This window comes from Furipterus horrens, unplaced genomic scaffold (genome assembly GCF_987537825.1).
Source record: "Furipterus horrens unplaced genomic scaffold, mFurHor1.1.pri manual_scaffold_11, whole genome shotgun sequence".
NCBI lineage: Eukaryota > Metazoa > Chordata > Mammalia > Chiroptera > Furipteridae > Furipterus > Furipterus horrens.
Window position 1 is genome coordinate 56986879 of NW_028327181.1, and position 20816 is coordinate 57007694.

General features: G+C 47.9%; 1 protein-coding gene across 1 annotated transcript; it reads left to right on the forward strand.

Moving 5' to 3' along the window:
• Positions 1-2483: 2483 nt before the first annotated feature.
• On the forward strand, positions 2484-15509 carry XAF1 (XIAP associated factor 1). The gene is given in 8 exon segments (XM_090257508.1): positions 2484-2577; positions 4171-4306; positions 4887-4943; positions 5486-5681; positions 7132-7217; positions 11152-11457; positions 15382-15409; positions 15412-15509. Coding segments are annotated over 8 exon segments (939 nt in total). The 5' UTR covers positions 2484-2545.
• The last annotated feature ends 5307 nt before the right edge of the window (positions 15510-20816 follow it).

Consider the following 20816-nt stretch of genomic DNA (forward strand, 5'->3'; position numbering starts at 1 on the left):
GTAGGATTCACACGAACCCTCTCAGCCTGCTTGTACCATCACTCAACTGGTGGTTTGGAATCCTTCTGCTAGGGTCTGGGAGAGTTCTGAGGACGCCTGGGGGGTGGGGGGCGGGGCACACATACGGGAGTGGGTCTATCGAGCCGGGGCGGAGTCGGGAGGGTTTGTAAGCAGCCCATCCACATCCAGTTCCCACATCCCTGAAGCGCTCCATCGGGCAGGCCACCTCCCCCCACCTTCTCTTCCTGGGTTCTGCCCTGGTCCGGCCCAGATGAAGAGCCTGTCTGCATCTTGGCTTGCGTGGTCTGTCTTGTGAGCTCACCCACAGGAGAATAGGAGAGCTGGGTGCTCAGCGAACCCTAGATGCCCCCCAGCCTCACTCCTGGGGCCGAGTCCCCTTCGTCCTTTACCAGCTCCTTCAGGGACAGGGGAGTGAGGAGAAGGAAGCGCAGGCTGTCCTGTGACTTCTGATCCCCCACCCCGCGCAGCAACCCAGCCCCAGTCTTTCTTCCATGAGCGCCTGTGTCTGTTCCCACAGGGCACATCTCCACTTCTGGCACCTTCAGTGAAGCCCAGCTGCCCGGTTCTCTTATTCTTCATCTGGGAAAGCCGAGGGCCGGGACCTGGGTCTCAGAACCAGCCTTTTCCTCTACACCACTGGCTCCCAACAGCTCTGCATGTTAGAATCACCTGGGACCTTCCAAAAGCTCTGGAGACCCAGACGCAGCTGGACCAGCGGAATCACACTCTCTGCGGTTGGGCAGGCATCGGTGGTTTTTCTGGAAGTTCCCCAAGCAATTCCAATTTGTGGACAAGTTTGGAAGCTACTGTCCTCCCTCCCCCAGCACCAGGAGCCCCGATAAATGGCCAGGCCCCATGCTAAGTACTTGAAACATTACCCATCCGTGCCTTAGCGATCTCTTTTTGATTTCTGACACTCCAAACATCAGGAGGGACTTCTTCATGTATTAGTGAAAAGCTGCTATGTATTTATCAGCTGTTATAAAGTTATGTATACGGTGTGCTTGCTAAAAATAAAAAAATAAAGTTAAAATTAATTAAAATGCTTAGACAAATGTGCAAAACCACAATCAAAATTCCCTAACTACACATTAATATCTTAATTGTGCTTATAAACAATAAAAATGAATGCTAAAGCTAGATAAAGAAGAGCCTGATTTTTTGTGAATAAAATTCTAGGAAACAGAAATATACATTAAACCCCTTCTAAAAATTCCAACCTAAAGTATATAACGTCCCAAGGTTCCTAATGACACTGCAATTGTTTGTAAATGTGTCGGCTCCCTAGCAGTTAGATACACTGTTTTATCATTTTCAGGTGCCGGAGTAGCTGCACTTTTCTTCTCCCTGTGAACAGAACACGGGGACACTGGATTCAGTGGCGCATGTGTTACTTTGGACATGTGTTACTTTCAACGGAACTTGATTTCTTTGGCTCTCAGACCTTTGAGTCAATGTGTTCAGTCATTTAGGACTGTCTGGGTTGTGGACTCCTTTTGAGCGTCTGCTAAAAACGTGGCTCTTTCTTGGGAACAGGCATACTCACATGAAAGCAGTTTTGCACACAATTTTTGGGAGCGCCTGGTCTCCTGAAGTCCCCAGCTGAGTCCCACAAATGAGGAAACAGAAGCCCAAAGGCTAAGGTGACTCAAGGTCCCAGTTAATAACACCACCAGGGTTCACACTCCCATCTCCCAGGAGAGAGAAGCCTAGAGCCGCTTTGCCTGGGTCCGAGCCCCATTCTGCTGCCTAGCGACTGTGCCGTCTGCAAATTACATCACCCGTCCATGCTTTGGTCTCTTAACCTGAAGACAGGGTTGATGAAAATAGGACCTTCCTTACTTGCTGTCACCTTGTTACAGTTATAGTCATGTCTGCTATCATTATTTACGAGTAAGGAAAGGGACTCAGGAAGACAGGCTGTGGTCCTGAATCACCAAGCTGCGTCTTGGCACACAACACCCTGCATTTCTAATTCCTCCTGGGCACTGTTTTCAAAGTTATCACCAACCAGGACCAGAGTGGGGTGCAGAAGTCCAGGAGCTGCTCTCAGGCAGCAGCCTTCAAGTTCAACTCAGCATGCTCTCTCTTTCCTGCAGAGGAAGGGCCAGCAACAGGAGCAGAAGAGGGCGCGAGGCCACTGTTTGTGGAGGGGGGATGGAGACACCCCAGTGCAGTGAAGCAGGCCTGGGGGAGGGGAGGGGCCGCTGCCCCAGGGGAGGCCTGGCCTCTGACTCTCACCCTCAGGGTTTCAGGAACAGCCTGTGACAGCAACAGGGTGACAGCAGAGGCGGTAGGGACAGGCTGGGCTGGCCGCACTACAGAGGGGCTTCCTGGGTGTGTCCAGCCACAGGAACCTTGGGGCAGCTCTTGGCTGACAATTCTGAAGATCCCCTGCCCCCGCGTCCCTGTCTCCCCCCCCTCTACCCCCGCCCCACCGTGCTGTGGGCAGGGCTGCTGGGACACTTTCAGTTTTGTTTCTGCAAGAAACGAAACGCAGCAGGAAGACTCCGGAGCCCAGGACATGGAGGGAGCCATCCAGGTGTGCAGGAACTGGTAAGGAGCTGCTTCTCCAGTGGCAACCTGAGGCTGCCCAGTGAGGGGCAGACAGAGTGTGTCTGTTTCTGACATGAGGAGAAAAGGGTCCAGGGAGGGGCCGGCTGGGCACTGTGGCCCCCTAGGGAAGGAAGGTTAAACTCTGGGGATCTCTGAGACAATGGGATGATGAAAATTGATCAGCATTCACTGATGTCACTCAGCCGCACTCCCCCTCCTCCTTCCGAGATAGTCTAGACTCTCTGGGACAGTCCCAAAGCCCAGGAGCAGGCTAATTGTCCCTGCTGGGCTACTCATAGTCCTAATTTGGGGTTCTGACTGTATGGTCTGCACACCAGTTCATGATCAGCCCCCCTCCACCCTCTCCTTGAGAAGGAGCTGCGGAGTGGGGGGAAAGGAGCAGGGATCAGGGACCACACCTCTAACTCAGGGGCACCTGGGCCATTGAAGGGCCTCCCTGTCCATCAGAGCTGCCTACCTGTGGCAGAAACCAGGAGGGAACCTTCCCAGAGAGCTTTGCTTCAGCCAGACCCTCCTGGCTCTTGGATATCTGAACCAGCTCAGGAAGAAGAGCTGAGGGGACAGGGCAGGGAGAGCAGAGGTGGAAAAGGGGCCAGGCCAGCAGCGGGGCAAGAATAGAGGAAGGGAGAGCGAGGCGGTCTCCGTGCCTCTGTCTGGGCAGCGCAGAATGAGAGCCCTTCAGACCAAGAGACGTGAAGCTCTGGCTACTCTCTGGTCACCTCCCACCTGCCAGGGACTTGGGTGTACAACTCTCGTTATCATTTGAGCCTTTAGGGACACAGGCACTGAGTTTCCCTCCTCCCGAGCTACCACAAGCAAGAGCTGACTTCGGTGAAAGGAGGCATTTCTTGGTCATAAGGAATGTTAAGAAACACCATGCCCAGGAACTGGGAGGCTCAAAAGCTTGTGTGCTTCGGGGTCTCTGAGAAAGGACTCGAGGTCTCTCTGTGGGTTTGCACAGGTGAGCCGGGGGGCAGGGGACAGTGCGTGGCCTCTCGCCCCCCCAGGCGTGGAGATTCAGAATGTTGGCACGGCCCTTGCTGCCAGCATGGGAGTGCCAGGCCTGGACTCTCAACTGGCTGTGGGCCAGGCAGGGGAACACTTGAAAACAAGACAAAAATCTTTTAATGAATTTGGTATTTGTTATTTCATTTTTTAAAAACTTTACTGAGGTATAATTGGCATATACTGCATTTGTGGTACATTTTTTAAGAGTACCGTTTGATGCATTTGACATGTTTATATGCCCATGAAACCATCACCACAGTGTAGGTAAGGAACATATCATCACCCCCAAAACTTTCCTGGCCCCCCTTTGTGATCTATCCCTCCTACTCCTTTTCACTCACCCTCACTAGCCCTGGGCAATATTAAGGGCTTGATAGAGCATTCTGACACTTATTTGATGATTTAGTGTTGTTCTGATTTAGGACCAACAGGGATAGCATCATCATCATATTTTAAGTGCTTGAGGCCTCAACATTTCTTAACCCGGCGGCCCTGGGGCTAAAATATGGCTCCGAGTTTTATACCATGAACTAAGCCCGATTTTCTTCCCCCTTGACTTTGCAGCAAGAGAAGGGTGGCCTCTGCCCACCTGGCCCTCCACGAGGCGCACTGCCTGCTGTTCCTGGCCCTCTGCCCGGAGTGCAAGGAGCCCGTCCCACAGGCAAAGATGGATGAACACCGGGAGAATGGCCACCAGCAGGTGAGCCGGCGGAAGGAGGGACGGGCGGAGCGCGGGTGCGGGGCGTGGGGCAGAGCCCGGTCCTGGCCGCAGCAGCTTGGCCAGCCATATAGCCCTGCACGTGTGAGCCCCCCTGAGAAGAGGACAGAGTAATTCTGCCTTTCTCACACTAAGCTGAGTCTTTCCCATTCCCAGCCCTTTCCCTACAGGCTTATGGGTTTGGCTGAGGCAAGGCCTCCCTGTTTCAGGAAAGGCTGAATGTTCTTTTGAGATTTGTGAAGAGGGAAAGCAGGAAAGGAAAGCTCTAGAAGGCAGTCGTGGCCAAGGTCAGTCCGAGACTGACTTTTCTTTCCTGCTCTTTCATATAAATCCCCTTTGGGGCCCCTCGTCTGTCTTTCTGGAGATCCTCAAGCTCAACTCCACAGATCCCCCCAAACTCTTCTTGAACCCAAGGCTGGTGCCATAGGGAGGCTGGGGTGACCACACCTGACCGTGGCTCCTAAGGGCTCACAGACCCAAACCCGCAGCATGGGAAGCCAGGGCAGACGTGGAGGGAGGCAGCAGGTGCTGGTGGGGTCAGCATCTCTCTGTCTCTGTTCAGGTCGGGTGTGCGATGTGCCAGCAGAGCATGCAGAAGCACTTGCTGGAGTTTCACGAGGTGAGAATCAAGTGTGATTCATCCTTTACAGCCAAGCAGTCAGCCTGGGAGGAGAAGGAGAGGAAGGAGGGGCTGATAATGAAGACTTCCACCTGACCGCCCTCCTCCCCCAAGTAGGCCTGGGAAACAATGGGGAACTAGTTCAGTTGGTTGGGCATTGTCCCTGAAACAGAAAGGTTGAGGGTTCAATTCCCGGTCAGGGCACATGTAGGGGCTGCAGGTTCAATCCTGGTTGGGGTGCGTATAAGGGGCAGCTGATAAATGTTTCTCTCTCACATTGATGTTTCTCTCCCTCTCCTTCTCTCTCTCTTCCCCTCCCTCTGGAATCAATAAAAGACAAAAAAAAAAAAAAAAGGGACTTAACCATGGTTCATGAGCCCAGGAGAGCTCAGATTCCCTGAAGAGAGTCCTACTCTGGCTCTTCCCACCTGCTTTTTTATTGGTTTCAATCCCCGGGGAAAATAAGCTCATATTCCCCAACAGGGCTGTAGTCCAATCACTGTAGGCCAGTGACCATGCCAGTCTGGCCTGCCTCCCCACAGACCACGGAATGCCAGGAGCGCCCCGTTGCGTGTAAGTTCTGCGGGACAGCAGTGCGGCTCAGCAAGCTGCAGATCCATGAGCACCACTGTGGCAGCCGGACCGAGGTCTGCCTGGGCTGCGGCCAGTTCATCGTGCTCCGAGGGCGGGCCCAGCACAGTGACGTGTGCCAGAGGGAGCAGGCCCGGCCCCAGAGAGGTGAGCAGCGCAGGCTGGGGCGGAGTGGGGAAGCTGCGAGGAAAGGGAGCCGCCCCTGGATGGGATGCAAGGAATGCAGGCATTCAGCAGGGCAGACCGCATGCTGTATGACACATGTGTAGGTCTCGGATTCACCTGGCCGTTCTGGTTCTAGACTGTGTGCTAGAGTGGCCTCCTCGTGTATCTGCTGTGCTCCTCAAACGACTGGCCTAGGGAGACTCAGAGGCAGGTGGCGGGAGGCCGGGGGGGGGGGGGGGGGGGGCGGTGCCTGGAAACCACAAGGACAGATGCGGAGGCAATGGGACCCTGTGAAACGGGAGGCTTCCTTGGAACTCCCCTGGCATGGTCCCGGCCTGGCAGAGATCCACCTGCCTCCTCTCAGATGGCAAAGCCATGCCAGAATGAAGCAGGAGCTTGCTAGACGCAGAAGTAAAGCTGGACACCCATTTCCCGATACCAGCTCTGGAGCTTTATCCACCAGCAGCAGTGGGCAGAGGAAATGAACGGTAGCTCCTGATCTCTGGGCCCGTGTGGTGGCTCTCGGTACCATTTCACATTCTCTGGACCCAGTCACCTCTTTATGAGGTGTGTCAACAGAGGACACAAGCCATCAATGTGACAGATCTAATGTTGATTTCACTGGTTGTTTTAGTAATGTGGTAACGTGTGGTGTGAGCCTAAAATCCCTTGAATACTAAATCTCTGCTGGTAAACAATCTACTCAAGGTGAAAACTGACCAAGGACAGCCATGCCAGTAGCTCATTTGGTTAGAGTGTCAACCCAACATGTTGAGGTTGTGGGTTTGATCCCTAGTCAGAGCACATTACAAGAATCAACCAGTGAATGCATAAACAAGTAGGACAACAAATTAATGTTTCTATCTCTTTCCTCTCTTTCTCTCCCTCTCTCAAATCAATAAAATAAATAAAATTTAAAAAGAAAGAAAATTGGTAAAGGAAAATCTGGAATGCTTGAGATTCCTGTAGGTTTCACTCCAGCATGGCTGGACTTGAACCCAACTTCAATACAACCTCATCAACACAACGCAACGGCAGCAGGGCCACACAACACAGTCAGCCAGGCTGTGCACAGTAAGGGTTTGATCCCTGAGCTCAGGAATCAGTGAAACGAAGGAGCGGTCAGATTGGGCAGGACCGGCACCTGTGGTAACGGCTCCCTTCATCTCCTTAGAAAGCAATCCTGCTCCGGGAGAGGGTCTCCTCGCCAGGCCCTGGCTCTGCGCTGGGCGAGCTCTGTGGTCACAAAGGAGTGATGTGGGTGATGCAGCCAAGGCTTGTCTGTGTGGCCTGGGTCACCGGCAGTGCAGACAGGCAGCAGGCCCGGGACAGTTCATACTTGTGACTACTGGCCGTGTACGCAGCTGTAGGACAGCTGGGCTAGCCATTGTCAAGGGCAATCATTTGTGGTGTTGTATCTGTGTTTCCTCAGGGAAGAGAATTCCAGCTCCTGAAGACAGTGTCTACTATCGTGATGGGAATCAAGGGATCCCAGGAAGTACGAATTTACACCATACGGTGAGTAACAATTAGTCATTTTCTAATGGTGCTCATACCTTGTCTGTATTCCAAAATGTTTAGTATGAAAGGGAGATTCTGGGTCCAAATTTACATCAGATATTAAACAGTCTTGTTTATTCTTGCTTTGCTCCAAAAGGGGTGTTGTGACTTGCTTTAGGCTTCTTTATCATACACAATTGATCTCCTTGTGCACCAGCTCTCAAGGAGCCTCCTTGATCAGTCCAGCTAGCTTTCTTCAACCCTCAGGGCCTGGACGTTGCCTCTCTTGGACCTGCCTTATAATTTTCTGTCCCTTGTGGGAATCTTGTCTATCAGACCGTGAGCTCTTTCACAAAAGTGAACGACTTTTTCCATCTTCCCGCAATGAAGCTGATCTCTGGCCTGGGTACCAAAGGAGGACTGTACAGGTGTAATGATGTGACTGAGTGACTGACTGATTGATTGATTGATTGATTTTGTCTGGGAATACTCACAGACTCTTTCCTCCGTATCTCTAAGCACCCCTTGGTGCATTAGTTGTGCCAAGTCACTCCCTCTTTTTGTAGGATGGAGCATTTTCGCTCTGGAGAAACTTGCCAAGGCTTCACCCCAAGAAACTCATCTCCTCCTTAAGCAGAGAGTATATCCTTTCTTAACCCTTAATTCCAAGAACTATGAATATAAGAATTAAAGAAACCCTAGGATGACCTTGATCTTTTTGCTTATTGTGCTAAAATACATACAACATAAAACTTATCATTAGTGGCATTTAGTACAGTCACAGTGCTGTGCAACCACCACCTCTACCTAGTTCCAGCATTTCGCCACCCCAAAAAGAAGCCCTGTACCCCTTAAGCCATCGCTCCCTGCTCCTTCCTATCTCTAGTCCCTGGAAACCACTGATCTTCTTTCTGTCTCTGCGGATTTGCCTATTCTGGACATTTCATATAAAGGGAATCATATCATATGTGGTCTTGCGGGACTGGCTTCTTTCTCTTGGCATGACGTTTTCAAGGTGCATCCATGTTGCAGCATGTCAGACTTCATCCTTTATGGCCTTCATGGCCACACGACACTTTGTCTCTCCATGTGTCCATTGACAGACATGTGGGTCATTTCCACTTTCCAGCTCCTTGCTTTTTTGAAGTGTGGCCCATGGACAAGCAGCATCAGCGTCACCTGGGAGCTCATTATAAATGCGGAGTCTCAGCCCCTCCCCCTGCCCCAGAAATGACAAAGCAAAGATTGCTGTTTCGCAAAATCACTAGTGTTTGAAGTTCGAGCAGCACTGTCCCAGCCAAGTGGTCCTCAGCCCTCACAGCACATTGAAATCCCCTGTGCCCTGGCTGCCCTTCAGTGGCGTGAGTATTCCATGTCGTTTGTTTGACTCGGGAGATGCTTGGTGGGCAGACACAAGAGTGAAGCCGACCATTCCCCTTCAAATGTCCAGGCCAGCAACCTAGGATGCCCACACACTGGATTTGGCATCAGAAACTGAATTTTAGTGCTGCTTACTGGTTGGGTAGTTTCCCTGAGTCTCTCTCTCCTTTTGAGGAAAATGGGGATAATGATTTGTCTACTTCTGCACGAGGAGAAAACATCCATGACCACTCACCACCACATGTACCTTCGTACCAGCGTCCTCACGCACATACTCGGCCTCCCCACCTGTTGACCAGAGGAACTTTCTACATTCCCATCTGGAGCTGCTGGGCTCTGCATCCCATCCTTCTCGCCTACACAAGGTCGTTGCTCCACTGCTCCGGCAACCGTTCCCTCTGTCCTGCAACAGGAAGAGGTGAACTGAGCTGCTCATGTGGGCAGCAACAGTTTCAAACCGTCCCCGTTCTCTCCAGTATGTTCTAATATTTGCTATGATTAAGTTTTTAAAGGGGTACAGTTGACAAATACTTGTATTGATGGTGCCGTCTGTGGCCTTGGATGGAAAGCATTCTCTCCCTCTTTGTTGTTTTGTTTTTTCTAATTTGTAAGTCAGGACTGAAAAAGTTTCAACTCAGTCCTTCACTTTATATTACCATGACCCCAAAATAGAAAAACAAAATATATATACTTCTCTTGACCTCGATTCCTGGCAGCCACCGTCTCCTTTCTTTGCTCCCCTTTGCAGCAAAACCTTGAACAAGTTGTCTATAGTCGCTGCCTCCCTTGCTCCTTGGCCCATTCTTACACCCCCTCCGCTCTGGCTTTTGCATCCACCCCCCCAAAAAACCTGCTCTTGTCAAAATTAGGGACTCCCTTCCCATTGCTAAATCCGACGGCCAACCCTCAGTCCTCCGTTCATGGGGAGACCATGGGCCATCACCCCCTCTTCTTCAGCTCACTTCAGTTCACCTCTTTCTTGGCTTCCAGCATAACACATTCTCCTCCTCTTGGTCCCCTGCCCCTGAAGCTGAGGGGTCCAAGACTCAGTCTCTGTATTCTTCTCTGTCGACACTCACTGCCTCAATAAGTTCATCCAATCTTATGATTTCAAAAAAAATGCCTTAGGTAGGCAGATACTCCCAAATCTATACCTCGTTCCAGATTTTTATCCCAAACTCCAGACTTATATATTACTGCCTACTCTGCATCTTCACTTTGGTGTTTATAAACAACCTATTTAAAATGGTAGCCCTCTTCCCATCCCATATTTACCATGCCCCTTACCTTTCTCTGCTGTTTTCTTTTCCATAACAGTTATCAATTTCTAACATATTATCTCATTTACTTCTTCATTATGGCCCTTGTTAACTGTCTCCTAACCCCCAGTTCAAACACTAGCTCCACTGCTCCCCTTCATGCTAACTGTTCCCAAGTCACAAATATTCTACTTTCTGACTCTTAGCTATTTCTTCTGGTATTTAGCTCCGTATTTTTAAAGCACCTTCTCATAGTGTTATTCTTTCTTTTTCTTCTTCAATTTTATATATAATCTGTTGACTCAAAAGGATTTAAGAATATGGATTTCACTTTATTACACCACCTATCCTATACATACCTCTGAGTTTCTTCTCTCTATGCTCCCAATTTGTTGATATCACCCTTTCTGGTTAAATCAACAATCAGTGTTGCCCTGGCGAGCATGGCTCAGAGGATTGAGCGCCGGCCTGCGAGCCCCAAACAGCTACGAAAGTAGGAAGGTAATATAATAAACCCCTATGTACTCATCACCCAGATATAACAATAATCAAAAGTTTTTAACACTGCTTCATCTTTTTTTTCCTTTTTTTCAAAAGTTTTTTAAAGCAAATCCAAGGTAGCCTGTCATTTCATCCATCATCCTTGAATATTCATCTTAAAAATAGTCATTTTCTTACTTAACTACAATGCCCTTAACATTCTCAATAATATGAAAATAGTTATTTTCTACCACCTTCTCTGAGCCTTCCATGGACCATGCTGATTCATTACTACTACTGATGATGATGCTTTTTCTACTCTTGTCTTCCATTAGATTGAGCAAATTTTCTCATTTTCTTTCTTCTTTTCTACTGATTTGGCAACTTTGCATTCTGCTTCTGTCATTTTTGTAGTTACAAATACCTGACTTAAAGTCTAAAATTAATCATATTCTCTAGCTTCTAACAAACAATATACAGATTTGAGAACATGGTCACTCTGATGCTCTTCTCTCTCCTTACATGCAAATGCTGCCAGAATGAATTTGTTCCACCCTGTTTCCATACTACACAAGCCCGTAGTTACAGGACTGACTCCACACCTGCCAAGTGCCAGCTCATGCACCTGACAGGTCAGGTCTTCATTCCTGGGACACAGAGCTTGCTTGCTTTCTCACAAAGTCAGCCAGCAACTTAAATGAATGTTTGTCTAATTTTATCCAGCGTTTCTAAGTGTTTGTGGTAGAAAGTTCTCAGGTTATCCAGTCTATTGTATCATTTAACCACTAAAGCCCAAGTCATTTTTAAATTGGATGTATTACTCACCATTGCAGGATAAAAGTCGCACAGTCTCAAAGTCTGCAGAATACGTGCCAACTGAAGAGCCAAAAATTTCTCCTCCATCCCTCCCAAGGCAGGCTGCTGAAGATCAGACTTCCATAGCAGAAAGAGATGTTCGTCCAAAGACAAAAAATAAAAAAGGATTTCCTCTTCTTTCTAAAAGTCCAACAAAGCAAGCACCAGGTGACACAAAGCCCCGGATCACCTCTCCTGTGGAAGATGAGGCAGCTTATGACGTTCTGAGGAGATGTCCTCAGTGTGACATCCTACTTCCCCTGCCGACCCTAAACCAACATCAGGTACCAAGTCTCGGTTCTTTCCTTACCTGGCTGTAAACCATCTGGACAGGGTTTAGAGAAGTCCAGCACCTGCAGGATGTTTGCAGACATTGCCACTGGAAAAGCCCTTTCCTATCTCCTCCTTCTCTGGGTGCCCAAATCCACCCTCTCTGAACACTTACTGTCCATTTATTTGCATGGTCTCCCAGAGACTGGGCCACTCCTTTCATCTCTGTGGCTCCGGTTCCTGGCCCAGGGGCTGACCACCGCGAATACTTTAAACAGCTGAGTCAATGAATGAAGCAGAGAGCATCCAGTCTAGCTCTCTCCTGGTGTAAATAAGGCAATGGAGCCCAGAGACAAGAGCCTTGCTCAAGATCCTAAGTCTGTTGGTATCTTGCCTCCAGCAGATAGAGGTTTTCCTCCAACAGATGAGGATTTGCAGCCTCAATATCCTCAGTTTTGCATCCTAGATTATTTTCTAGTAGTAGTAGTTCACCATTATGTGCCAGTTACAGTGCAAAGTTCTTTACAAACAATTAATCTTCATTGTACATAATAGGCAGATATTTTATCCCTGTTTTACAAATAAGGAAATTCAACAGAAAGGTTGAGTAGCTTTCCCGGGAGTACACAATTAGACAGTGGCAGAATCTAGCCTTGGGTCCACATGTATATAGTTCCAAAGCTTAAGCTCCAGACTGGATGCTTCACTTAAAAAAAGAAAAGCTTTCATTATTTGTTGTTTTGCAAAATGCATGACATAATACCATACAAAGAAATATACAGGCAAAACTAGTCCTCGCCAGGCCCACCCCTCCTTCCCAGACCCCTGCCCGGAGTTCCCAATATCAGCAGCCTGGTGGGTGTCCTTGCCAAGCTTTACCTTTGCTCACTCAACCCTGGACAAACCTATACGGGGTCTGAATTATTTCTTTTCCCCATACATTAGCTCCCTATTCTTATTGCACTACCATTTGCCTTTTTCACTTAATATCATGCACACTCCTTAGAGACAGGTAGACCTAAATCATTATTTTCTAACTTCTTTAGGCATCTATATATGCACATAAGCATCTAATTTTGCAAAGACAGGTGAATTTCATACTTGCTGAGAATTTTTTAATACCATATTCTCTCTTTAAAAAAAATTTTTTTATTTCAGTTTATATTCAATATTATTTTGGATTTCTTTCAGGTGTACAGTATAGTAGTTAGACATATACTTTACAAAGTGGTCTCCCCAATATATCAAGTGCCCACCTGGCACCCTACATAGTTATTACAATGTTATCCAATATATTCTATATTTCCTATGCTGCACTTTACATTCCTGTGACTATTTTGTGACTATAGATTTGTACTTCTTAATTTCTCTATCTCTTTCACCCAGTCCCCCAAATGCTCACCCCTCTGGCAATCACCGGCCTCTGTATCTATAAGTCTGTTTCTATTTTGTCTCTTCATTAATTTTGCTCTTTAGATTCCATATATAAGTGAAACCCTGTGGTATTTGTCTTTATTTGTCTGAATTATTTCACTTAGCATAATACCCTCTAGGTCCATCCATGCTGTTGCAAATGATAAAGATTTCCTCCTTTTTTAATAGCCATTGTATATATGTACAACCATTTTTTATTCCACTCGTCTATTAATGGGCACTTGGATTGTGTCCCATATCTTGGCTATTGCAAATAATGTTGTGATGCACATAGCAGTTTATACATTCTTTTGAATTCGTGTTTTGGGTTTCTTTGAATGTATACCCAGAAGTAGAATGACTGGGTCATAAGGCAGTTCCTTTTTGTATTTTTCCACAGTGACTGCACCAATCTGCATTCCCAACAGTGCCTTAGGGTTCCATTTTCTCCACACCCCCGTCAACACGTTATTTGTTAATTTATTGATGATAGCCATTCTGACAGATATGAGGTGGTATCTCATTGTGGTTCTAATTTGCATTTATCTGATGATTAGTGATGTTGAGCATCTTTTCATGTTTATTGGTCACCTGTATGTCCTCTTTGGAGAAGGGTTTATTCAGGTCCTCTGCCCTTTCTTTTTTAATTGAATTGATTTTATTTGGGGGGGGGGTAAGCTGTATGAGTTATTTATAAATTTTGGATATTAACCCCTTATCAGATATATCATTGGCCATTATCTTCTCCCATTCAGTAAATTGCCTTCTTGTTTTGTTGCTGGTTTCCTTTGCTGTGCAAAACCTTTTTAGTTTGATGTAGTCCCCTTTGTTTATTTTTTTCTTTTCTTTCCCTTGTCCAAGAAGGTAGAACAGAAAAATATTGCTAAGAGAAATATCTGAGATTTTACTGCCTATGTTTTCTTCTAGGAGTTCCATGGTTTCCAGTCTTACATTTAAGTATTTAATTCATTTTTAGTTTATTTTTTATATGGCATAAGAAAGTGGTTTATTCCCCCCGCCATTTTTTTTTTTGCATTTACCTAATTTTCCCAATGTTAGTTATTGACTAGAATGTCTTTACCCCATTGTATGTTCTTGCCTCCTTCTCATAGATTAGTTTGCCATACAGGAGCAGGTTGACTTCTGAGTTCTCTATTCTGTTCCATTGATCTGTGTGTCTGTTTTTTATGCCAGTACCATGCTGTTTTGATTACCATAGCCTTATAGTATAGTTTGATATCAGGTAGTATGATTCCTGCAACTTTGTTCTTCTTTCTCAAGACTGTTGTGGCAATTCAGGGTCTTTTGTGGTTCCATATAAATTTTTAGATTATTTATTCTAGTTCTGTGAAAACCACCATCAGTATTTTGACAGGAATTGCCTAGAATCTATAGATTGTTTTGGGTAGTATGGATATTTTAATGGTGTTAATTCTTCCTATCCATGAGCATGGTATATACTTTCCTGTATTTATATCTTCTTCAGTTTCTTTCTTCAGTGTCTTACAATTTCTGAGTACAAGTCTTTTATCTCCTTGGTTAAATTTATTCCTAGGTTGTTTTTTTATGCAATTGTAAATGGGATTGTTTTCTTAGCTTCCCTTTCTGATAGTTCATCATTTATATATCAATTTTTGGATATTTATTTTGTATCTTGCTTTACTGAATTCATTTAACAGTTATAGTAGTTTCTTGGTGTGATCCTTAAGGTTCTCTATAGACAGTATCATGTCATCTGCAAATAATGACAATTTTACTTCTTCCTTTTTAATTTAGATGCCTTTTATTTCTTTTTCTTATCTGATTTCTATGGCTAGGATTTCCAGTACTATATTGAATAAGAGTGGTGAAAATGGACATCCCTGCCTTGTTCCTGGTTGAGTATGTTAGCTATATGTTTATCATATATGGCCTTTATTATGTTGAGATAGTGCCATATTCTCTTATCTCCCCCAATTTGTTCTTTCCTTCCATACTTTCCTTCAGCCTTATATAAGAAGGTTGCTGAATTTAGCAAATAAAAATATATTACTCGGGACAAAAATAATTACAAAGTAACAGCACAGGTGATACTTATATTTTTAAAGTTCTTTGTTTTTATGAAATTAACATTTAAATGAACATTCCTTATTTTATCTGGCAACCCTATTATGTAACCACTTACGCACATACACATTTAGAGTCCAATGATATATATTTCCTTGCATCTTACTGTTATAATTTAGCAATACCCAAGGACATCCTCACCTCCAAGTCAGTAATGTGGCTCTTTTTTTTTCTAATGGCTAAGAGTCCCTGGAGCAGTTGTTCTCCATCCACCCCACTGATGATGACAGGCCTCTAGTAAACATTATCCCAAGCCACCCACGGGCCCTTCCTGGCTCCCTGGGCTGCACACCTTTTCTCTGCCACCTGTAGCTCAGAGTTTGTGCTCGGGGACCAGGATTGGCAATATCCAGAGATACCCCTGGAAGTAGCAATTCCCACTTTAAACACATCAAACATTTTTATGTCCATTTCCTTAGGAGAAATGCTGGTGGTTCGCTTCATTGAGAGGAAAACAAGTGAGAAACTCCAGCTAGATTTGGAAAAGAAAAGGTACTACTACAGATTTGGAAGATTTACTGGTCTCCCTGCTTACTTTCTGTGGTAGCCTTTGCTTGTGAAAGGAGGTGGGCTTTATTCCTTGGGGTTTTCCTATGGAAGAAAAGGTTTGGATTTTAACTATTTTCTTCCTTTTGAACAGAGATGTTGGTTTGCCCAAGAACTGCAGATAAACCAGGAGAAAAAAAGCCTCCAGCTCTTCTGCCTGAGAATTATGACCAAGCATCAGGGCCCCACAGCCTGGACACCTTGGAGGACCTTTGTCCATTTTACACTCCCACCAGCAATGTATGAGAGCTCAAGCTTGCCCACATTCCCTGGCCAGCATTTGGTGTTACCATTATCATTTTTTATAAGTTCGGCTCTTTTAATAGGTATGTCGGCATATCTTACTGAGGTTTCAAGTTGCATTCCCCTAATGCCTAATGATGTTGAACATCTTTTCATTTGCTTATTGGCCGTCTAAGATGTCTATTCACATTCTCTGCCCATTTTCTAAATGGACTGTTTACTGATGAGTTTTGAGAGAGATATATCTATATATCCCCTGAAGAATAAAAACACCCTCCCTGAAAGCTTCCTGTTCACCTTTCTTTAGATTCCTCCCTGGTTTTGCAGGGCAAGGGCTGGCAGGAGCTAGGGCAGCAGGCCAGGCAGTGCTCAAGGAAAGGGGCTGGCCAGAAAGGAAGAAAGAGAGGGAGGGAGAGAAGTGGGGCTGGGTGGTAGGCAAAGGCTGCCTAGGGGTCCCTGATGGGGGTGTTCTCTAATCTGCCCATCTGCACCTCGGGTGATGACAGGCCTCTCGTAAACATTGCCCCAAGCCTCCCATGGGCCCCTCCTGGCTCACTGGTGAAGCCGGAAGAGGTGCCTTTGAAGGCTGTTGGGGAGGGAGGGAGAAACCTAGAGATGCAGCGGGCAGACAGTATGCCCCTACCTTTCTGCCTGGACGTTCGAGTGACCCGTTAGGGCACCAGCCCCTGCCTGGAAGAAAGGGCCAAGGAAACTGGGTCAGTTCATGCTCCCTATCCTCTCCCAGCTGGCAAGTTCTCAAGATTTGTCATGTTGGCGCGGCGGGGGTGAGGGGGTGTCAGGTTTGCTTCAGGCTTCCCTTTGGGGGGCCTGTCTGAGGAGGGGACAGTGGAAACCACGAGCTCAAGGGCCAGGAGCACATACAGGTGGATTCTGAAGAAGAGGTGCCTCAGCTGGGTCTCTCTGAGCCTGACAGGACCCAGGGGCTGCGTCAGGACAGGAGAGGCGGCGGACTGAGCCCCAGGTTCGGGGCAGAACCTAGTTCTCGCCGGAAGAGGGACGGGCAGGGGACACGCCCGTCCCCACCAGCGCCCGCGGCCAGGCTCCTTCCTGGAACTTCCGCGCAGGGACCGATCTGGCCCTCCGCGCGCACGCTCTACTGCCCTGGCAACCCCGGGTGTGCGCCCCCGCGTCCGGTGGGGAAGAGCGGAGCCCCGCACGGGCGACACGTCACAAAGGCGACCCGCAACTAGGCGTTTAGCGTCCGCGAGGTCAGGGCGCGGCCCCAGAGGTCACGGAGTTGGCATCGGGCGGAGCAGGCGGGCGAGTGCGCGGTCCCTGCAGTGCCAGGCGGGCGCAGCCCGAGCCGGGCTCGGTGAGCAGTAACAGGTGGGAGTGGACCGGGCAGGTAGAGGCGGGGGTCACCCAGGGACACCCCAGGCTCGAGCGGGGAGGGGCGGACTGCCCCCCTCGGTGGCCTCCTCCTGGAAGCTTCCCCGCCCCCTCCCCCACCAGGGGTGGTTCGACAGCCTTAGGTTTTCTTTCGGGGCGGGCAGCTCTGTGATAAGGTGGACCCCTCCTAGGTTTGAGAGGCCTTAGGACGGGTTCTAGTCCCACCTCCCCACTTACTGCTCCATCTCACTGCCAGCTAAACGGTATTTAACCTTCTAGCGCCTCTGCCTCCCGCTTTGTAGAATGGGCGTGTTCACACCGTCCATCCAGGGATGTTGTTCAAGTACCTCGGCACCAACTTACTGAGGGCAGCATTTCTCTAGCTTTTACTTTGTGCCAGGCACTGTTTTGGCGTTTTTGATATATCAGCTTATTTAATCCTTTCAACACTATTATTACTGCCATTTACCTATGTGGAGACTGAAGCACAGAGAAATTAACTCGCCTGAGGTCCCACATAGCAATTGACAGAACCAGAAGCCACCCCAGGAAGCCCCCCGCCCCTCATCAGTGAGGAGGTCTTTGTCGAGTGGAGGGTGGTCCCAGCAATTACACATGACTTTGGACCACTTGCAACAACTTTTCCAGCCCACCATTTGTGTTCTTCCAAAGCCACCCTGTGGCTTAAAGTCTCTGATAATTCTTCCAACAAGTGACTTGCTAGGGCAAAGCGTTTCATTTAGCCTTCGAACTGGGTGTAGCTTTCCTTGAGGACCTTCTAGGTGCCTTACTGCAGGCTAAGTGCTGTGGAGGCTCCTCGCCTTGGGCAGTCTGTACGTGATGGAAGGAACAACCCTATTCCTTCATTTGTACCTACTCAAAAACAGAATGAGTCTGCCCCACGTCTCAAGGACTGTGTGGGTCCCGTGGGAGAGAAAGGCTTGGATGCAGGTCACACTAAGGGATGGACAATGGTGAGAGGGGAAAGAGAGCGGGCAGGCTGACACAGAGGCAGCGACTCTGGAACCCACTGGAGCCCTGTGTCCTGTGTGGGGACACACTGCTGCCAGATCCCATATGGAAGTCTGTCCCAACCTGGAGGTGGGAGGACCCGCCGGAGGCAGGATCCCACTTGTGCCACAGGCGATGTTGGGGTAATGAGGACAAAGGCACAGGCGAAAACCTCAAATAAAGTCCTCCACAGGAGTTCACTGATGATGCTCGTTGCCACTGGTATTGGCAGGAGAGTGGATAGAAGACAGACAGGGACACTCACCACAAATGGTTTCCGTGGGTGAGATATATGCAGAGTGATATGCATGATGCTTACAGACATTACCAATGCATTTGGCAAGCACACACACAAACAAAAAGATGCATAGCCAACATACCGGGAAAGTTGCCTACAGTGGGGGACAGTGGAGTGGGACACAGCTAAAAGGGAATGAATGAATAAATAAATAAAACCAAAGAGAGGTCTTGGGCAGACAAACATCTGTCCTGAATTGAGAAATATAATTAACTTGTCCTTCAGCACCTGAGGCTTATCACTTGTGTCTGCAGGGAAGAAGTATAGGAGATAAGAGTCAGAGAGTGCAGGTTCTGGTCTGGGCCCCATTACTAACTTGCTCTGTGACTTCAGGCCAGCCCCTGCCCATCTCTGGGTCTCAGTTTCCATCTGTAAAGAAATCAATTATCAGGGACTTCTGGCCAAGATGGAGGCGTAGACAGACACGCTGTGTCTCCCTCCCCAACTAAGAAGGACTACAACTACCTCAAAACTAGAAACAACCTGAAGATCCAGAAAATCAAACTGCATGGAAGTCCAACAAGGATATACAGTATTCCCTCACTTATCACGGATATTACGTTCCAGGCGCCCCATGCGATAGGTGAAAATCCGCGAAGTAGGAACCTTACATTTATTTTAGTATTTACATATATATTTTAAGGCTTTATAAACCCTTCCCACACACTTATAAACCATTTCCAGTCCCTTATTAACCTTTCCCATGTCTATAAACACTACTTATGTTCTTAAACATATTCTACACTCTTAAATCTACGTAACGTTAACAACATACATATACAGTACCACAAAATCCCACGATATAGCGAAAAATCCGCAATAAATAATTAGATTAATATTTTTTAAAATCTCGCGATACAGTGAGGCCGCGATAAGTGAACCGCGATATAGAGAGGGATTACTATACATGTAAAGTAGAAATACTCATCCAGACAGGTAACAGGGACAGAGCCAGGGCAGAGAGGACAGGGTGTGGTGGTGGCAGCAGCGGTGGCAGCGGCAGACTGGCAGAAAGCACAGTTACACATTTTAAAAAGTCAGGAGGGACACCTGGGGAGTGTGCCCAGCTCCTCACCAGACTACACAGCTCACGGTCCCAGCACTGGGGAGAACAAAGCTTCATTGCTTTTGACTGTGCAGACCAGTAGGGGTTGGGGCAGAGGCAGAAACTGCCAGTCTCAGCAGAGTCCACTTGTTTAAAGGGCCCCCACAGTCCTAGAACGTCCGCAGACCCACCCACTGTGGGAATGACAGCCAGGGCAGCAGCTAGAGGGGCACCAGTCCGGTGCAGAAGTGGGAGAGGTGCCTGGAAAAGGGGCGAGTGCTGGGCAAGTGGTATTGTTTCTTCTTAGACCCCTCCCCCACACGCAGCGCCACAACGTGGTGAAACAGGTCACCCTGTACTGACGAATTCCTAAGGCTCAGCCCCTTACTACGTAACAGGAGCGACAGCTCTACCTAAGGCACAGAGGCAAATACACACAGGAGACTTCCGGCCAAGATGGAGGCCTAGATTGACACACTCTGTCTCCCTCCACAACGAAGAAGGAATACAACCACCGTAAAACCAGAAATAACCAGAAGTTCCAGAAAATAAATGGAAATCCAACGTATGAAGTTATAAAGAAGAGGTGCTCATCTGGACAGGTAGGAGGGGCAGAGCCGGGGCGCAGAGGTCAAGCTGTGCTGGGAGTGGCAGCAGTGGCGACAGCAGCAGGATGGCAGTAAGCTCAGACACCCATATTTAAGGGGAGGTGAGAAGCGCCTGGGGAGCACCCTTGGCTACAGACCAGACCTGTCAGCTTGCGATTCCAACACTGGGGAAGGCGGACCCCCATTGCCTCAGACTGTGAAGGCTGGAGGAGGTGGGGACGGAGGAGGAGGCTCCCAGTCCTTCAGTGGAGAGTGAACAGCAGGAATCCATCTTGGACCCCCACCCCCAAAGAAAACACCACAGTGAGGTGAGACAGGTTGTCCGGTAGTGACAAGTGCACGGGGCTCCGCCCCCTATAGCACAGGAGGTGTGACAGCCCCGCCCAGGAACCAAAGGTAAACATAAAACTGTCAGGATGGCACAGATCATGATAGAAATCCTGCTGTCGCACCTGACCAGACAGCAAATATCTAATCTAATGAAGCAGCAGATAGGAAATCTTTCTGAGGCATAGCAGAGCTTTGGTTATAAGGATGCTTACAGACCCAACAGCAGATCTTAAACAAGACAGGGAAGGAATGAAGGATAGTCCTGCTGAAATGAACAAAAACACATACAAAACTAGTGGTGAGGGAAAGAAAACCAGGGATCAAATCAATAAATCAGAACATAGGGAAGGAACAAACAGTCAACCAGTGCAGAAAGAGGAAACTAAAAGTGAGGAGAATGAGGATTGCCAGAAGGTGAAGAAG